Consider the following 16,747-nt stretch of genomic DNA (forward strand, 5'->3'; position numbering starts at 1 on the left):
AACAAACTCTGCCCTAGAGATGTTTATTATTTTACTGAGAAGATAAGACATTTGTTTACACAAAACAAATGAAAGAACCACAGAACATGCCACATCAAGGATGACTGCCATGCTTTGTACAACTTTAGAAGTGCCATTTATATCATGATTTGTGTGAATGGCATCCCTTGGATTTGTGCAGGACACAGCCTGCGCAGCCATCCATGTTGGACCCTGGAATTATTCAAAGTCTTCATTCTCATTAATTTGCTTCCCTCAGAGAAAGTGGTAGAAAGAATAAGCTCCCCACAGCTTTCCATTTCACTTAGAATAATACCACAACATCTTAATTTGACCTATAGCCAAGTTTGACCTGGCGGCCCCAACCAAGTTTTCCAGCTTTATCTCTTGCCAGATCAGCCCTCCCACTCTATGTCTCAGGCCAGTATGAGCTTATCCTGGCCTCTTCAACACTGCGACAATCATGCCTCCTTTGTCCAGGTCAGAGACTTGGAAGTATCACTGATTCCTCCCTCTTTGCCACATAAGCAGTTTTTCTGGGTAATATCTCTTTAGACCTTTCACTTTCCTCTTTCCCTTTGCCATTAGAACTCTTCAGGCTATCTTCACATCTGGCCCAGGCTCTTACAATAGCTTCCTAAGTGGTCTTCCAGCCCCCCATCCTGTCTCCTTTCATGCTTTCTCCCTAGTGTAATCAGCGATCCTTCTTTACAAAGCACAGAAACACACTCATGTTCAGATTAAATTCAAAATACTTAAAATAGTTTATTGGGCTCTTAAGTACTTTTGTCTCTGTTAATCTCTTAGGCTTCTTTTCCCAACCCTTTCTCTGCTCCCCTCTACTCTAGGCATACTGCATTCTCAGTTTTGTCAGCATATCAAACTCTTGGGTCCTTTTTTTTTTATGTTTATATATTTTTGAGAGAGAGAGAGAGAGCAGGTGAGCATGGGGGGAGGGGCAGAGAGAGCAGGAGACACCGAATCTGAAGCAGGATCCAGGCTCTGACCTGTCAACACAGAGGCCGATGTGGGGCTCGAACCCACAAACCGTGAGATCATGGCCTGAGCCTAAGTCAAACGCTTAACTGACTGAGCCACCCAGGCGCCCCAAAACTCTCCTGGTTCTGAGCTTCATTTATACGGTTCCTTCTGGTTAGAAAACTCTCTAGTCCTTCCCTCCTCCACTCCCTCTAATGATCTCAGCAAACGATCTGTGATCTGCCCGAGAGCCTTCAGATCTCCACATAGACGTTCCTTTCCTTCGGTTGCCTTCCTTGTGTCCCCCAAGGCCAAGGTCAGATGCCACCATATGTCTGCAGAGCACCCTCTGTTTCTCTTTTGGTTGTGTCATAATGTGTTCTATTTGTTTCTTTCTCATGACTCCTGTGTAGGTTCCTTGAGGTCAAGGACAGGTGTGTTTTCAATACTTTGCATGTTCATGATAGCTCTTATTTATTTTTTTAAATGTTTGTTTATTTTTGAGAGACAGAGGGACAGAGCATGAATGGGAAGGGGCAGAGAGAGAGAGGGAGACACAGAATCTGAAGCAGGCTCCAGGCTCTGAGCCAACAGCACAGAGCCTAATGTGGGGCTCGAACTCATGAACCGTGAGATCATGCCCTGAACTAAAGTTGGAGGCTTAACTGACTGAGCCAGCCAGGCACCTCTCTTTTTTTTTTTTTTTTTTAGAGTATTTCTGGTTTATTTCAGTGATACCTCTCTTAATAGGTATTTCTTTTTTTTAATTTTTTTAATGTTCTTTATTTTTTTTTTTGAGAGACAGAGAGAGACAGTGGGGATAGGGGAGGGTCAGAGAGAGAAGGAGACACAGAATGTGAAGCAGGCTCCAGGGTCTGTGCTGACAGCTAGCTCAGAGCCTGACGCGGGGCTCAAACCCACGAACTGTGAGATCATGACCAGAGCCAAAGTTGGACGCCCAACTGACTGAGCCACCCAGGCGCCCCAATAGATATTTCTTGAATGAATGGTGAATAGTTATTCATTCCATAGTAATTCTAAAATACATAGTAGAAAAAGTTCAATCTGTGGGGCCATGGAACCTTAAATATGTTTTCATCACAATGAAAGGTATTGATTAATCAATGAGTCATATGCATGAATACTAATAACATGTTGATGGAAAATATGGTCAACAGAGGGAATTGTTCCCATTACACTTTTATTTACCAAGCATTTCCTGGTGTTTATTCTATCCCCACCAGTCTGCCTAGCACTTTAGAATTGTTAACTCATTTTCATTCTCACAACTTTTCGAGGCAGTCCCAGAATTTTTCACCAGTTCACATATGAGGAAACTGCAACCCAGAGATGTGAAGTAACCTTGTTGAGGGCTGAGAAGCGGCAGAACCCAGATTTGAACCCAGACAATCTCCCTCTAGATGCGCGTTTTAGCGACCTGACTTGACCTAGGCGGTCATGTACGACGGCAGGAGAGCCCTTCTATTTCTGAAGCGTGATGTTTCCTCTCTATTCGAACCGGACCCCAAATAGAAGGCCCCAGTCAGAGGGTCACACTGACCATCGGGGGTGAATTTTTTTACTGTATACTGGTTAACTGTATGCAGAAATCACTTCTTCCAAAACCTCAATGAACCATAGTAGCAGTTTCATAGTAAATGGTCATGTAGGAAGACGGTTTAGATTACTGTTGGAATTTAAAGTTTTAAAGCTTTGTAAAATTTATAATACTTAACATTTGATGTTTATGATAATTTTGAGTAAAATTGAAAAGTAAAGAATATGTGTGGTAGGAATCATTTCACTCTAAGTCTGAAAACACAAGAGGACATCAAAGGACATTATCAAGAGAGTGAAGAGACAATTCACAGAATGGGAGAAAATATTTACAAAGTCTGTATCTGATAAGAGATGAATATTCAGTCTATAAAGAACTACAACTGGGTGGCTCAGCCGGTTAAACATCTGACTTCGGCTCAGGTCGTGATCTTACAGTCCGTGGGTTCAAGTCCTGCATCGGGCTCTGTGCTGACTGCTCAGAGCCTGGAGCCTGCTTTGGATTCTGTGTCTCCCTCTTTCTCTGCCCCTCCCCTGCTTGTTCTCTGTCTCTCTCTCAAAAATAAACATTAAAAAAAATTTTTTTTAAAAGAACTACAACTTAACAATAACAAAAATCCACTTAAAATGGGTAAAAGACTTCATAGATTACATTTCTCCAAAGAAGACATACAATAAGCGCATGAAAAGATGCTCAACATCACTATTCATTTGGGAAATATGAATCAAACCACAGCACGATACCATTTCACATCCATTAGGATGGTTATTATAAACAACAAGTGTCAAGTGTTGATGAGAATGTGGAAAACTGAAACTCTTTGCTGGTAGGAATATAAAATGGAAACTCACCATGGAAAACAGTTGGGAGTTGCTCAAAAAGTTAAATATAGAGTTACCATTTGGTCCAGCAATTGTACATATATATGTGCATAAATATATGTGTATATGTACACACACGCGCACAAACATATAAGAATTGAGAGCAGGGACTCAAATGGAAACTTGTACATCAACGTTCATGGCAGCATTATTCACAAAAACCAAAAGGTGGAAGCAACCCAAGGGTCTGTCATCAGATGAACAGATAAACAAAACGAGGCATATACACTCAACGGAATATTATTCAGTCTTAAAAAGGAAAGAAATTCTGAAACATGGTTCAACATGGATGAAACTCGAAGGCATTATGCCACGTGAAAAAAGCCAGACGAAAAAAGACAGGTATTGTAGAGTTCCACGTATATGAGCTACCAAAAATAGGCAAAATCAAGACAGAAAATAGAATAGAGGTTACAGGAGCCTAGGATAGGGGGAAAGGGGAAGTTATAGAGTGTTCGTTAGGGGATGATGGAAAGTTCTGGAAACAATAGTGGTGGTGGTTGCACAGTTGTACTTAATCCACCCTTAACTGTACACCTATGAATGGTTGAAACCAATTTTGTTATGTATGTCTTATCACAATAAAAAAAATAAAAATTTTAAAAATTGAAAAGCAGAACAAAGAAGGTGAGAGGTGACCAGGGGAACCAGAAATCTTTACTAGGGCTCAACAATGGACCCAAAGGCCCAGTGCGCAGGTGCTTGTTTTTAAAGGAGCAAAGTTGAGATGTTAAATATCTTTATAAAGCACAGCAGATACGTATATATAAATTATATACATTTAATATGAATATGGGATTTTTTTGTTTGACATATCCTTCCTGATTTGCATCTGAAATTGGTGTGCAAAACCAAAGTAATTAGGCCTGTGTTGCGTTAAAAGGAATTAAAGAAAAGAGTTGTTATTACTTTGAGGCCAGTTTACCATGTGCCCGCCTAGATTATTAGTTCCTTGCGAGGAGGGGCTGCCTTTGCTCATCTGTATAATCCTAGTGCCTGCCGGGTGGTAAACCCCGGTCCAGGTTTTGAACGATAAGCAAAGTTGTTTTTGTTGTTGTTTTCGCCTACCTGGAATCGCAGTGTAGGGATTAGAAGCAAGGTCTTCAGTGTGGCCCTGGAGAAGAAGAATAGAAAAGAAACTCAGAGCCGTAAAGTTGGGAGGGGAAAGATTGTAAAGATTTATCCTATACATTTTAGAGACATTTCACACCGTTTAATCAGTTTTTATAGAGGAGACAGAATTATTTTATAGATGTTAGAGTACAGTACGTGAATTATTTTTAACATTAGATAGTACCTGTTGGGTCCTTCAGTAGACACCTCAGCGAGGTCATTAACTGTCACTAGAGACCTTGCTTATCAGAGAATGTAGCAACTATTCAAACTGCTGTAATTGATGGATTCTAAATTTTCATGCATTCATTCACCAAGGATCGATCACCACGGACTCCAAGCGGAAAGGAAGGTAAGGAAAAATTTCTCTTTATGTTGTACATGCTTCTTTTCTCCTTTCTCCCTCCCTTACTACCTTCCTCCCTCAGGTCCTCTTGCATTACCACTGTGTTTTTAGGACAGACCTGTAATTAGAATAACAAAGTCTTCATGCTTAATCTGTGTAAGGGATAAAAACATGGCCCTGGGGACTGATGATTGGGAAGCACTAAGAGGCAATTAAAGGACTAGAAATTTGGGGCAGTATTTTCTCTAATAAAATGACCTTATTCAAACAAAGATATTTTAAACTTTTATAGGTGTATAGATTTAAAAATGCTCAGAGGTCCCATTGTGCTACTGTCTGAACCAAGGAACACAGGAAGACAATGATAGAGCAGAGGTAACTGGACAGAAGCCTAACTTCGATATTATATACAGGGACAGAAGGAGAAGAATGGCGTGTCATTTTATTGATCTTATTTTTCTTGGGCCAGATGTGGAAGAAGGATGGAGGAGAAAATATACAAAGCAAAGCATTCCTTTGAATATATGGACGGGTGACATACCTGTATGGGGGGTGTATGTGTGTAAAATAATTTACTGCTAAAACTACAAACTGAAAATTTCCAAAATCGGGAGACGTATGGTACAGTAGCTAAAAACTGTAATTAACAATAAACACAACTAAGTTAAATATTATAGGCCCAGATAGATGAATTCATTCTTTAATTTTTTTACCATAAAAGTTAAAAGTTCTTTAGATTTAATTCAAAATAGCTAGGATGAATGACCCAGTATAAATTGATTTTCCAATTATATTTCAAAAGACAAGAAGCCACTGTCTTCACACACACACACACACACACACACACACACACACACACACACACACATATCCAATGAGGAGGAAAAAAGGAAATACCAGAATCATCGGGGAAAAAAAAACATGAACCATAATTGTGATTCTTTTATTTTTTTAATGTTTTATTTATTTTGATACAGAGAGAAACAGAGCATGAGAGGGGGAGGGGCAGAGAGAGGAGACACAGAACCGGAAGTAGGCTCCAGGCTCTGAGCTAGCAGTCTGCACAGAGCCTGATGCGGGGCTCGAACCCATGAACGTGAGATCTGACCTGAGCTGAAGTCGAAGGCTTAACCGACTGAGCCACCCAGGTGCCCCAATTGTGATTCTTTTAAAACTATTATTCTAAGCATACTTACACTTCATATTTTTTGGCCTTCTCTATGTATTATGAAACTCAAACATTTGTTAACAAATTTAGCTCTTGTTTTTGTAGAGTATTGCCTTATTTACTGAAAATCATCCATATTTGCTATTAAGAAATCAAGTTATATTCAACAACTACAACCAACCCAATTTAAAAATGGGTGCATGACTCAAATAGTCATTTCAACAAAGAACATGTACTAACGACACATAAGTATGCAAGAAGATATTCACCATCACCAGTGCTAGGGACACGGAAACCAAAATCCCAACGAAGCACTACTTCATACCTACTAGGATGGCTATTATTTAACATAAAATAAAAAATAACAAGTATAAGTAAGGATGTGGAGGAATTTGAATCCTTGTGCTTTGCTGGTGGGAATGTAAAGTGGTACAGCTTCTGTGGAAAATGGCTTGGGAGGGGCGCCTGGGTGGCTCAGTCGGTTAGGCGTCCAACTTCGGCTCAGGTCAGATCTCATGTTCGTGGGTTCAAGCCCCGCGTCAGGCTCTGTGCTGACAGCTCAGAGCCTGAAGCCTGCTTCAGCTTCTGTGTCTCCTTCTCTCTCTGACCCTCCCCCTCTCATGCTCTGTCTCTTTCTGTATCAAAAATAAATAAAACATTAAAAAAAACTTAAAAAAAATAAAAGCTTTCTTAAAAAAATAATTAGAAAAAAAAAGAAAATAGCTTGGGAGTCCCCAGAGAGCGGTGATGATTACACTAAATTATGCTCTACAGAATGGTTAAAATGGCAATTTTTGTGCATGTAAACTTTACCACAATTAAAAAACCAAAGGAAAGAAGTCAAGTAGTAAAGGAACTACAAATGAGATCAGCAAATTGTTTTCAATCCAACTTTCTAGAAAGAACCTACGTTAACATTTGGAGGTCACTCTAATACATCTTCTGCACTTTAAGCTTGTTTTTGTGAGATATTTCTGAAATTATCTCTACAGGGGCGCCTGGGTGGCTCAGTCTGTTGAGCATCCGACTTTGGCTCAGGTCATGATCTCACCACTCGTGGGTTCGAGCCCCACATCGGGCTCTGTGCTGACAGCTCAGAGCCTGGAGCCTCCTCAGACTCTGTGTCTCTTTCTCTCTCTGTCCCTCCCATGCTCATGCTCTGTCTCTCTCTGTTTCTCAATAGTAAATAAATGTTAGAAAAAATTTTAAAAAGAAATGATCTCTATAGAAAGCATAGATAGTAGTGTTAGCAACACTTATGAGCATAGACATGTCAATTTGTTGAACATGAGCTACGAGCCAGGCGTGCGCAGGTGTGCTGTGCGCCTGCAAAGTTAACCAGCCTGAGTAGGACTCAAACTTACAACTGTGGTCTCATCTATGGCCATCTCACCAAGCCACCCTTGCCATAAAAATAATCACTAAATGAAACTGGAAACTGAAGAGCCACGGATCACGTCCTTACATGTATCTGTGATAAGCATCATTATTCTCTGCTTATGCTATTTGGTGGTAACTATTTATCTTAAATTGGTCTAATCCTAAGTGTTATTGTGAATGCTTTCCTTTTATTCTATTTTGCATGTTTCTGGATATAACATTATAAAAGAATATTGATAATATTTGCTTTTCTAGGTCACTGTAGTATGTTTTTAAAGAAAAGATGTAATAACATCAAGTTGAATCTCCTGCTGCAAATTAAGTAAAGTTTACAAAGTCAAGGGGCATTTTATTCCAGTTTGAACCCCGTCATTACCTTTCTTGTAACCTGAGACAAAAACAACATCATTAGAGCCCAAATAGCAGTTAACTATTTTGGGTATTTTACAGTAAGGCAAAGCTAATATAAAGAGTTGGAATATCCAATCAAATGACCAAAATGGCAATAATTTTTTATGTGTCTTTCTTCACCTCCTCAATTTTCAGAACACGTTTTTTCAGCAGTTATCAGTGAAGAATGCCTGAATTTCTAACCTTGCTCCATCATTCATTAGTTCTGTGATGATGTCTTAACCTTTCTCAGCCTCCATTTTGTCATCTGTGAAATAGACATACTAATAGGGCCAACTTCATTGTCTTTTTATGACAGTTCAGTGAATGGGAAACAATCCTTAAAACAGTGTGTGTGTATAATAAGCACTGGATGAATATAAGCCAACTTCTACTCTGATTGCTGTGATGATGGGGTACTTTCTGTGTATTCAACCCAGGAATGAATATTATGAGAGCTGGTAATTCACAATACTTCCTTTCTTCAAAGAATGTGTTTTTTTGGAGTAATATCAGACATCTTAATTTGCATCCCTTCATGAGTGAGAGGCCCCTGCCAAATGGCCCTCCTAATCCCCTGGCTCTGAGATAGATCCTCATAAAATTTCTGAAATACACTCTGAAGTTTAGTTGACATCACAGAAAAGACCCAACAGTTGGAATCAGGAAAAAATAAAATAAAAAGGAAAACTATATAGAGATGACAGGACCTAAACTGCGCCCTGAAAGACAGAATTTACAAAGGCTGGGGGACACTTCCCGTCCCCCCCCCTCCACCCCCGCCCCATGCTGGGTAGGCATCAGACTCCAAGCTCCAGTCTTTCTCCACATTCCTCACGACAGTCCCGCCAGGTCACATGGCCACTGTTTGCCAAATCAGGCGTTTGAACCCTTAACCTAACTCCAAAGCCCTTCTTGTTTTCATGCTGTGCTGCTACTTTGATAATTACAGGTTGTACTATTCTCTGTTTTGGCCAGTTAGAGGCCTCTAAATAGCCCATTCGTTTAGAGTGAAAAAATGTGTGTGTTTTTACTGATTTTCCCCCCATCCTTTTCTCATCGTCACAAATGCTGAATTGTGTATTTGCTTTTTCATTTAAGTTTTGCTGACTTCTGTTCTTTCGCAACTTAACTCAGGTGTGATGTCTTTGCTGAGGCCTCTCCTTCTAGACGTGGTCCCAACAATTCAACAGACGGCCGCGCTGGCTCTTGGGAGACTGGCTAATTATAACGACGACCTGGCAGAAGCAGTTGTGAAGGGCGACATTCTTCCACAGCTTGTTTACTCGTTGGCAGAACAGAACGTAAGACCTAAAAAAAAAAAAATAAGTTAACATATATTTTTTAGATTAAAAAAATCCACTCGTTTGGGTCCAGTTGCAAACTTGTAGGCATTCGAATTTTAGGATGTTAATACAACCTTTAATTCTTTGAACTGCACATAAATAGTATCTTTAGGGTATTGTACTTTAGAAGTGATAGGCAGCTTTTCCCTAATTACTCTTAATATAAGAAAACAGATTATACAGTTTTTATTTTTATTTATTTTTAAAAAATATTTTATTATTTATTTTTTGAGAGAGAAAGAGCATGAGCATGGGAGGGGCAGAGAGAGAGAGGGAGACACAAAATCAGAAGCAGGCTCTAGGCTCAGAGCCGTCAGCACAGAGCCCAATGTGGGGCTCGAACTAATGAACCAAGAGATCATGACCTGAGCTGAAGTCGGCCGCTTAACCAACTGAGCCACCCAGGCGCCCCTACACAATTTTTAAATTAATTATATAAGGCAATATTTCTGTGTATGGGAGTCTTAAATTTGTAGGATCAGTCTTAGAGAGGTGCATGGATCCCTGGGCAAATAAAGAGTTGTTTTCAGCAATCCTTACATGCAGGTCAAATCTGGTGAGTGGCCACTGTAAGAGACAGCTTGGAAGCAAATGGGGAGAGAAGCGCACAAAAGGAAGGAGAACATGTATAATGGCAGGTTTGATAAAGCATTTCATACAAGTGTGCAAGCGCGGCAGTCCTTTTCAAGGTCATCTATGAGTGCCACAATTTTCCCTCCTATCTTGCTCTGTACTCTGTTTCTGTACACTGCCACCTAATAATGGTAAGGACCTTCCTATAGGTAGGGTATTGGTCTCTTTATTCCATTTTGTTAGTTTATCATAACCTAAGGATGTATATTCCCTTTTTAAAAAATTTATTGCTTTATTTTGGAAGAGAAAGAGAGAGAAAACATGAGCAGGGAAGGGGTAGAGAGAGAGAAAGAGAGAATCCCAAGCAGGCTTCGTGCTGTCAGTGTAGAGCCCATTGCAGGGGTGGAACTCATGAACTGCAAGATCATGACCTGAGCCAAAATCCAGAGTCAGATGCTTAATGGATTGAGCCATCTAGGTGCCCCAGGATATACATTTCCTGACACATTTTAAAAACTAAATTCCTCTTTGTGTAACCAAAAGACAAACTATCCAATTTAAAGATTGGCAAAAGACTTGAACAGACATCTATCCTAAGAAGATACACGCGTAGCCAAGCAACATGAAAGGATGCTTGATGACATGAGTCATTAGGAAATGCAAATCAGAACCGCAGCAAGATACCACTTTACCTACGAGGATGGCCATAATAAGAAGCAAAGGAAAAGAACAGCGTTGGTGAAGATTGGAGCAATTGGGATCCTCGCACTTGCTGATAGGAGTGTAAAATGGTGCCGCTGCTCTGGAGAACAGTCTGGCAGACAAGTTAAAACTACTTCCCACGTGACCCAGCAAATCTACTCCTGGTCAGATTTCCCAAAAAATTGAAAACAGGTGTTCAAACAAAACTTGTACACAAATGTTTATAGCAGCATTATTCACTAGAACAAAAGAATGACTGGATAAACAAAACGTCGTAAATCCATATAATGGAATATTATCAGTCATAAAAGGGTACTGATCCAGGCTACAACATGGATCAACCTTGAAAACCCCACTCAGAGAGAAGGAAGCCAGACACAAAAGGCGACAGATTGCATGACTCCACTTATAGGAAATATCCAGAATATGCAAATCCATGGAGACAGAGGCAGATTGGCAGTTGCCAGGGGCTGGGGGCCGGGGGGTGGAGATGAGTGGCTCCCTAACATGTATGAGGCTTCTTGTTGGGCTGAGAAAAATATTCTGGAACTAGATGATGACGTTTGCACAACATTGTGACTATGCTAAATGCCACTGAGTTGTACACTTTAAAATGGTTCAAATGGTAAATGGTATGTGTATTTCACCATAAGAAAAATAAATCCCAATTGTTCAAATTTTTACCATATTTTTAGAGACTGAAGACTCATTTCCTGCCTGTCTTATCTCTACAAAGAGCCTCAGAAATTTTATTTTTCTCACAGGTGTCCCTTCCGTCCTCAAACACTGTTAGACTTTGTTCTTCCTGGACTCTTAGCTCCTTCTTTTAAGGGCGGGGTCTGCGTTTCGGATCCCCACAAAGCAGGTCCTCAGGAGAGGTTTTCTAGATGTGACTGAACGTGCTCGAGTCGTAAAGAGACCAGAGTGCCAGGGCAGGAGTGAGGAGAAAGTGAGCGTGCAGAGCAGTCTTCACTTCACCCACCAGTCCCTTAGCTCACTTCTCACAGGGTTTAATCTCTTCTTTATGAGGTACAAAGTCCTCTGGTGTGGCTTGTTCTGTGTGTGTGTGTGTGTGGCTTTTTTAAGGCAATTCTTTGGTGAGGAATGGGAGAGAAGAGAGGAATTTCGAGAAGCAGAAATTAGGAGAAGGGAAATGAGATCAGAAGGTGTGAATTACAGGCTCTGTAGTTAGCAGCGACTATCGATGCCCCCGTAAACTGTGGATCTGAAAATCCCGCCGTATAAAAAGTCACATTAACTGAAGGTGACGACAGGAAACGTAGCACCATAATTTTTCACAATTATAAGTACGTAGCTACTTTTGAACTCTAAGTTTGGCCATCAGTTACTGACATAAAGTTGGACTTGATAACATACACTAATATCTATCTATGTTAACATTTAAGAAACTAAAGAACTATATAAAATCAAAACATTATTATTAACATAGCATATTTCTTATGTCATCAACAAAGACCAATTTGTGAAACATAATATGTTAAAATATACTTGATATATCATTTTCTCTCCTATAATTTTTGTTTTATCTTAATCTTGTAGCCCAAGTAAATAGCCTGCTTTCAAAACAGGTGCTGGAGTCACCTCGTCACTTTCAGTAGTCCCCGTAAAGAAATAGAAACTTGGAATCTAAAACAGGGGATTACCTGGGTTCTATTAATAAAAGAAAGAGACCAATGTGTCGTGATGCTAACCATGAGTGAGTGTGATAGCCAAACACTTCCCATACATTTAATTATTTTTAGCTATATGAAGAAAAACATGTTAGCCTTGTGTTTCAGTTTTACTTTATTATTTCTTAATCTGATACACTTTTATGTAGAAAGTATTACAAATATGAAGCATTACTTAAAATTCACACAATACTAAGTCATTTGTATTTATCATTAAATTTTTTTTTTTTCCTCCGAGGAGGTAACACATATCCTCTCGTTTGGCTAGTTTATTTACCAGGAAAAGTTTTAAAAGGTATCATGAATGTTTCACCTTCATGTTTACCCGATGATGGCTACTCCAAACACGGTCGTTATTTCAGGATAACTGGGGACGCCAGAAAGATCCACTGAGGTCGTGAAAGGCCTACCATGCTTGGAGACTGAGGGCAAGTAAAGGAAATGAAGTTGTCAGCAGACAGTCTCGTCACACAGGCAAACAACCTAAGAGTTCCCCTGGGTCCAGCAAGTACTTTTCAGTGTAACGTAGAAACAGAAAATCTCGTGATTTTAGGCATTTGTAGGAAATACAATGTTTACGTTTTCTTTTACATAACTTCCAAATGCACGTTTGTTTCAGAATAAAGCATTTGAAACGTAATTGACGACCTGCACCGCTTCAGTTTAGCGCTGAACCAAAGCAGCCGAAACATGAGTTTGCAGGATGTTCTCCATCTGTTGTATTTCGAAGCTGTTGAGCTCTATTTAATGTCATTTCTGGGTTGGCTTTGGTGTTTTAACTTCTGGTTTAATGAGCGCTTCATTCACTTTGAGTTTCATCCCTTTTATCACTGCAGCGTTTTTACAAGAAAGCAGCGGCCTTTGTGTTACAGGCCGTGGGCAAGCACTCCCCTCAGCTGGCTCAGGCGATTGTGGATTGCGGCGCCCTGGACACGCTGGTGATCTGCCTGGAAGACTTTGACCCTGGAGTCAAGGAGGCCGCAGCCTCGGCGCTGGGATTCATCGCAAGACATAATGCAGGTAACGGTGCACGTTCGAGAGCAGGGTTATTAACATTTAGATTTATTAGGGAGATCTGGTCTTGCAGTTTTCATGATGTTTCCATACATTATGGGAGATAAGTTTTGAATGATGGCCAGTTGGTTCGGATCATAAATTCCCAAAAAACCTACCCACTTCAGTCTTCACATTAGTCAGCAGAAGAGAAATTTGAAGATGGAAATCGGGAGTGGGGGATGAGGAGAGACTGATAGATTCTCAAAGACCTTGGTAAATTGGTTCAGTGATAAAATTTTAGTCTGTCACCCTTCAGGGGATTTTGGGTCTTTTGTCTCTCTGATGATAGTGGTGTGCCAAACCAGGCAGGAGACCCAGTGTATGAATGAGTAATGTTGAAAAGATATGGATGTGAGAACTTTCTAGAATATGTGTGTATTGAGCTAATATTGGGCAGGAAGGAGGGGAAAGAGAAGTACTTTCTCTTACAAACCGACAGCTTAATGACATCAGCAAAGGGCCTGGACCTCTTGGGTGAAGTTTATGCTGACAGACCCAACGGGAAAAGATTATACGGGAAATAAAATTGTCCCCACCACTTTACAGAAGATGTTAAATAATATGAACAAATAATACAACAAGAAAATACAGTCTTAAACATGTGTAAAAATTATCAACTTCGCTAGGAATCAAATAATTGCATATTGAAACCTCAGTGAAACTGTCTTTTCCCAATTATTCTTACTTCGGAAGGGAAAAAGAGCAAATCAAAAATACAACTAAATGGTCGCGAGCACTGTGGCATTAGACAGGATCTGAGTTTGAGTCCAACGTCTACCATTTAGTTTCTGCCTGACCTTGGACACGGCTTTTAAATTTTCTGAACCTTGACTTCCCCATCTGCAAAAGCGGGTAGCTAAAAGTAGGCACTTCGGAGAACCGTTGAAAGCACGGTGAGGTAAGATAGGCAAAGTGCTTGGGACAGTACTCAGCACGTGGTAATTATTCAATTAATATAAAATAGTAATATTAGTACTGAAGGTTGGAGAGGATATGTTTAGGCCCCTTGGCAGAGGCACTACGCACCGTATAAACCTGTGCAAAGCTGTTTGGCAAAATTCACGTAAGTCACAAAAGAGTTTGTGGTTACTCTAAAAAGCCTGCTTCGGGAATGCATCCTCAGGAAAGAATTCCACAGGATGAAAAAGCTACATTCCTGTTAACGTTGTTGTAGTAGTATTGGTAATATCAAAACACCTCCTATATTTGGCAGGACTTTAGCAGTTAAATTATGGTAGTTTACTTAATGGAATGTCATTTGGCAAATTAAAAAGGTCATTATGAATCCCACGCGGTAACAGGGTAACCTGATTGTAATGTGAAAAATATATAAAATTATGTATTGCAGTCATAATAACATAAAAATGAGTTTTTATGTGGACATAAATTACGTTTGTGTTATTAGGGTGATAGGATTAAGGATATATTTTCTTTGTTTTCCAGATTTTTCAATGTGTATGTATGCATAAAATAATAGCTACCACTTACTGAGTGAGTACTGTGTGTCTGGCTGTGTGCAGTTTGCTCAGATACGTTCCCCCCTTTCGATTGTAGCGACCCGTAGGGTAGGTATTACTTTGCCTGTTAAACAGAGGAAGAAAGTATGACTTAGAGAGGGTACCTGAAGTTATGTTAATTGTGGAACCAGAATCCGAGTCTAAATCTGTCTGATTCCAAAGTCCAAGTTAACCACTGCCCATAACAGCATCAGTCAATATTTCTTAAAAGAACACCGGAGGGGGTGCCTGGGTGGCTCACTCCGTTGAGCGTTCGGCTTCGGCTCAGGTCATGATCTCACGGTTCATGGGTTTGAGCCCTGCATCAGGCTCTGTGCTGACAGCTAATTCGGAGCCTGGAGCCTGCTTCGGATTCTGTCTCCCTCTCTCTCTCTGATCCTCTCCTGCTTGTGCTGTCTCTCTTTGTCTCTCAAAAATAAGATAAAAAACATAAAGAAAAAAAGAGCACCAGAGAAGAAATTCACAACAGAAACAGGAAGACACTCTCCCATGGTGATGTGTCATTTGGTTCTTAAGACGGTCACACTGTTCGAGACAGAAAGGAAAGAAACGTACACAAAAAGAAATCGAGAAAGAAAAGCTATTGTCATGCTTAAACTGCACAATATTAAAATTATTGCCTTCATACATGGGTTTTGGTTTTCCAAACAGACTCACGTTAGGACTATTGTTTCATATCTGTTGACTGAGGAAACCAGGGCTGTGTTTTAAATCAGAAGCTGGTTATCATGGGGAAACTATACCACTATATTTAGTTTTGGGTTTTTGTTTTGTTGTGCTTTTTGGTTTTTTGGTTTTTGGTTTTGGGTTTTTTTGGCCAGAGGAACTTATGGCAAACAGATTGTACCGTGAGTATTTGAAAAGGTGACACTCGGGAGCTTTGAGGGACATGCTCTCAGGAAGGTCCTATGGACAACCTTTTCATACTTCCCTTTTGTTGCGTCTGAGGCTAAACGATTATAGTTCATGAATAGGATCTGTCTTAGGGATTCCATTCCAATTTCTTGCTATAATCTGGCTCCCACATGGAATTCCCACTATAATTTCAGTATTTCACAGTAGTTAGGCGCCTGGGACCCAGAAGCTCCCAGAAGAGATTACTGCATAGATTTCTCAGAAGGAAGGGGAATTGTTACCCAGTAGGCAAGACAATAAGCCATCATTCACATCCTGAATCAGGGAAAATAGATGGTTTACCTCTAAATAACCTGATTCCTTTTTCAATGGTTTCCTAAAAATAGAATATGTTAGCTTGGTGGGAGGACCCTCATTCAGTGTTTCTTTCTTAGTATTAGTGGTAAAATGTTTTATTAGACAGGTCAGGAAATATAAACCTTAAGTGGAGACGCAAAATAAATAAAGAGTACCTTTAAGGGCAATAGAAGGAAATGCTTTGTGTCTAGGAAACAAAAATAAAGTAAGCACACAATTAGTCGAGAGAAACCAATAGGCATCATCTGATTTTTTTCTTAGTGAAAAATACAATTTCTGAAATGACTTCTATATGTAGATTTTAAAGCATTTGACAGATAATTCAGAGGGAACTGGGGATAAACAACCTGAAATGGTGTGGGGTTTTTTCTTTTTAATTCTGTATAAATCCTGGCATTAAATTTCTGTGGTTGAATCACCAGTTACTGAATACCCTTGAGACATGTACCTCTCACTTGGAAGATAAATGAGCTATTTCTTTATATTTTTCCCTGCTTTTTAGTGAAAGCTGAGGTAACTTCTCAGATTGGCTCTCTCCCCTTCCTCCTCACCAGAGTCTCCCGCCCTGCAGCTTTCTCCCATGAACACAGCTACCTCATCAGGGTCAGCCTCTCGCTGTTTCCAAAGACTAGTCTTGCTTTTGGAGATTCAAGGGGTGAGGCACAAAGCCCGTGTGGACGGGGAGTGTGAGGGGAGAGGAAGAAGGAGCCACGGGTCTCTGCAGGTGTGGGACTTCTACGCAGAAGGGCCCAGAAGGGCACCTGGCCATGCTCCAGGCAGGCCCCCAGGCAGGCCCTGCTCCCCTGCCCTGCCCGCCTCACTCTGGCCTCCTTACT

The 16,747-nt window shown here is 40.3% G+C and overlaps 1 protein-coding gene across 4 annotated transcripts in view; it reads left to right on the top strand.

Annotated features, from left to right (window-relative positions):
- The window catches only part of SPAG6 (sperm associated antigen 6), a 64,416-nt gene that overhangs the window by 11,420 nt on the left and 36,249 nt on the right, over window positions 1-16,747 (top strand). For 3 of the 4 annotated variants that reach the window (XM_029955794.1, XM_029955795.1, XM_029955797.1), the window contains exons 3-4: window positions 8,952-9,118; window positions 12,963-13,146. In XM_029955794.1, coding sequence (XP_029811654.1) covers window positions 8,952-9,118; window positions 12,963-13,146 — 351 coding nt within the window. Of the gene's footprint in view, window positions 1-5,221; window positions 5,252-8,951; window positions 9,119-12,962; window positions 13,147-16,747 lie in introns of those variants that run through there. The other variant, XM_029955796.1, reaches the window with a different exon arrangement.

This window comes from Suricata suricatta, chromosome 10 (assembly GCF_006229205.1).
Source record: "Suricata suricatta isolate VVHF042 chromosome 10, meerkat_22Aug2017_6uvM2_HiC, whole genome shotgun sequence".
In the NCBI taxonomy this organism is placed as follows: domain Eukaryota; kingdom Metazoa; phylum Chordata; class Mammalia; order Carnivora; family Herpestidae; genus Suricata; species Suricata suricatta.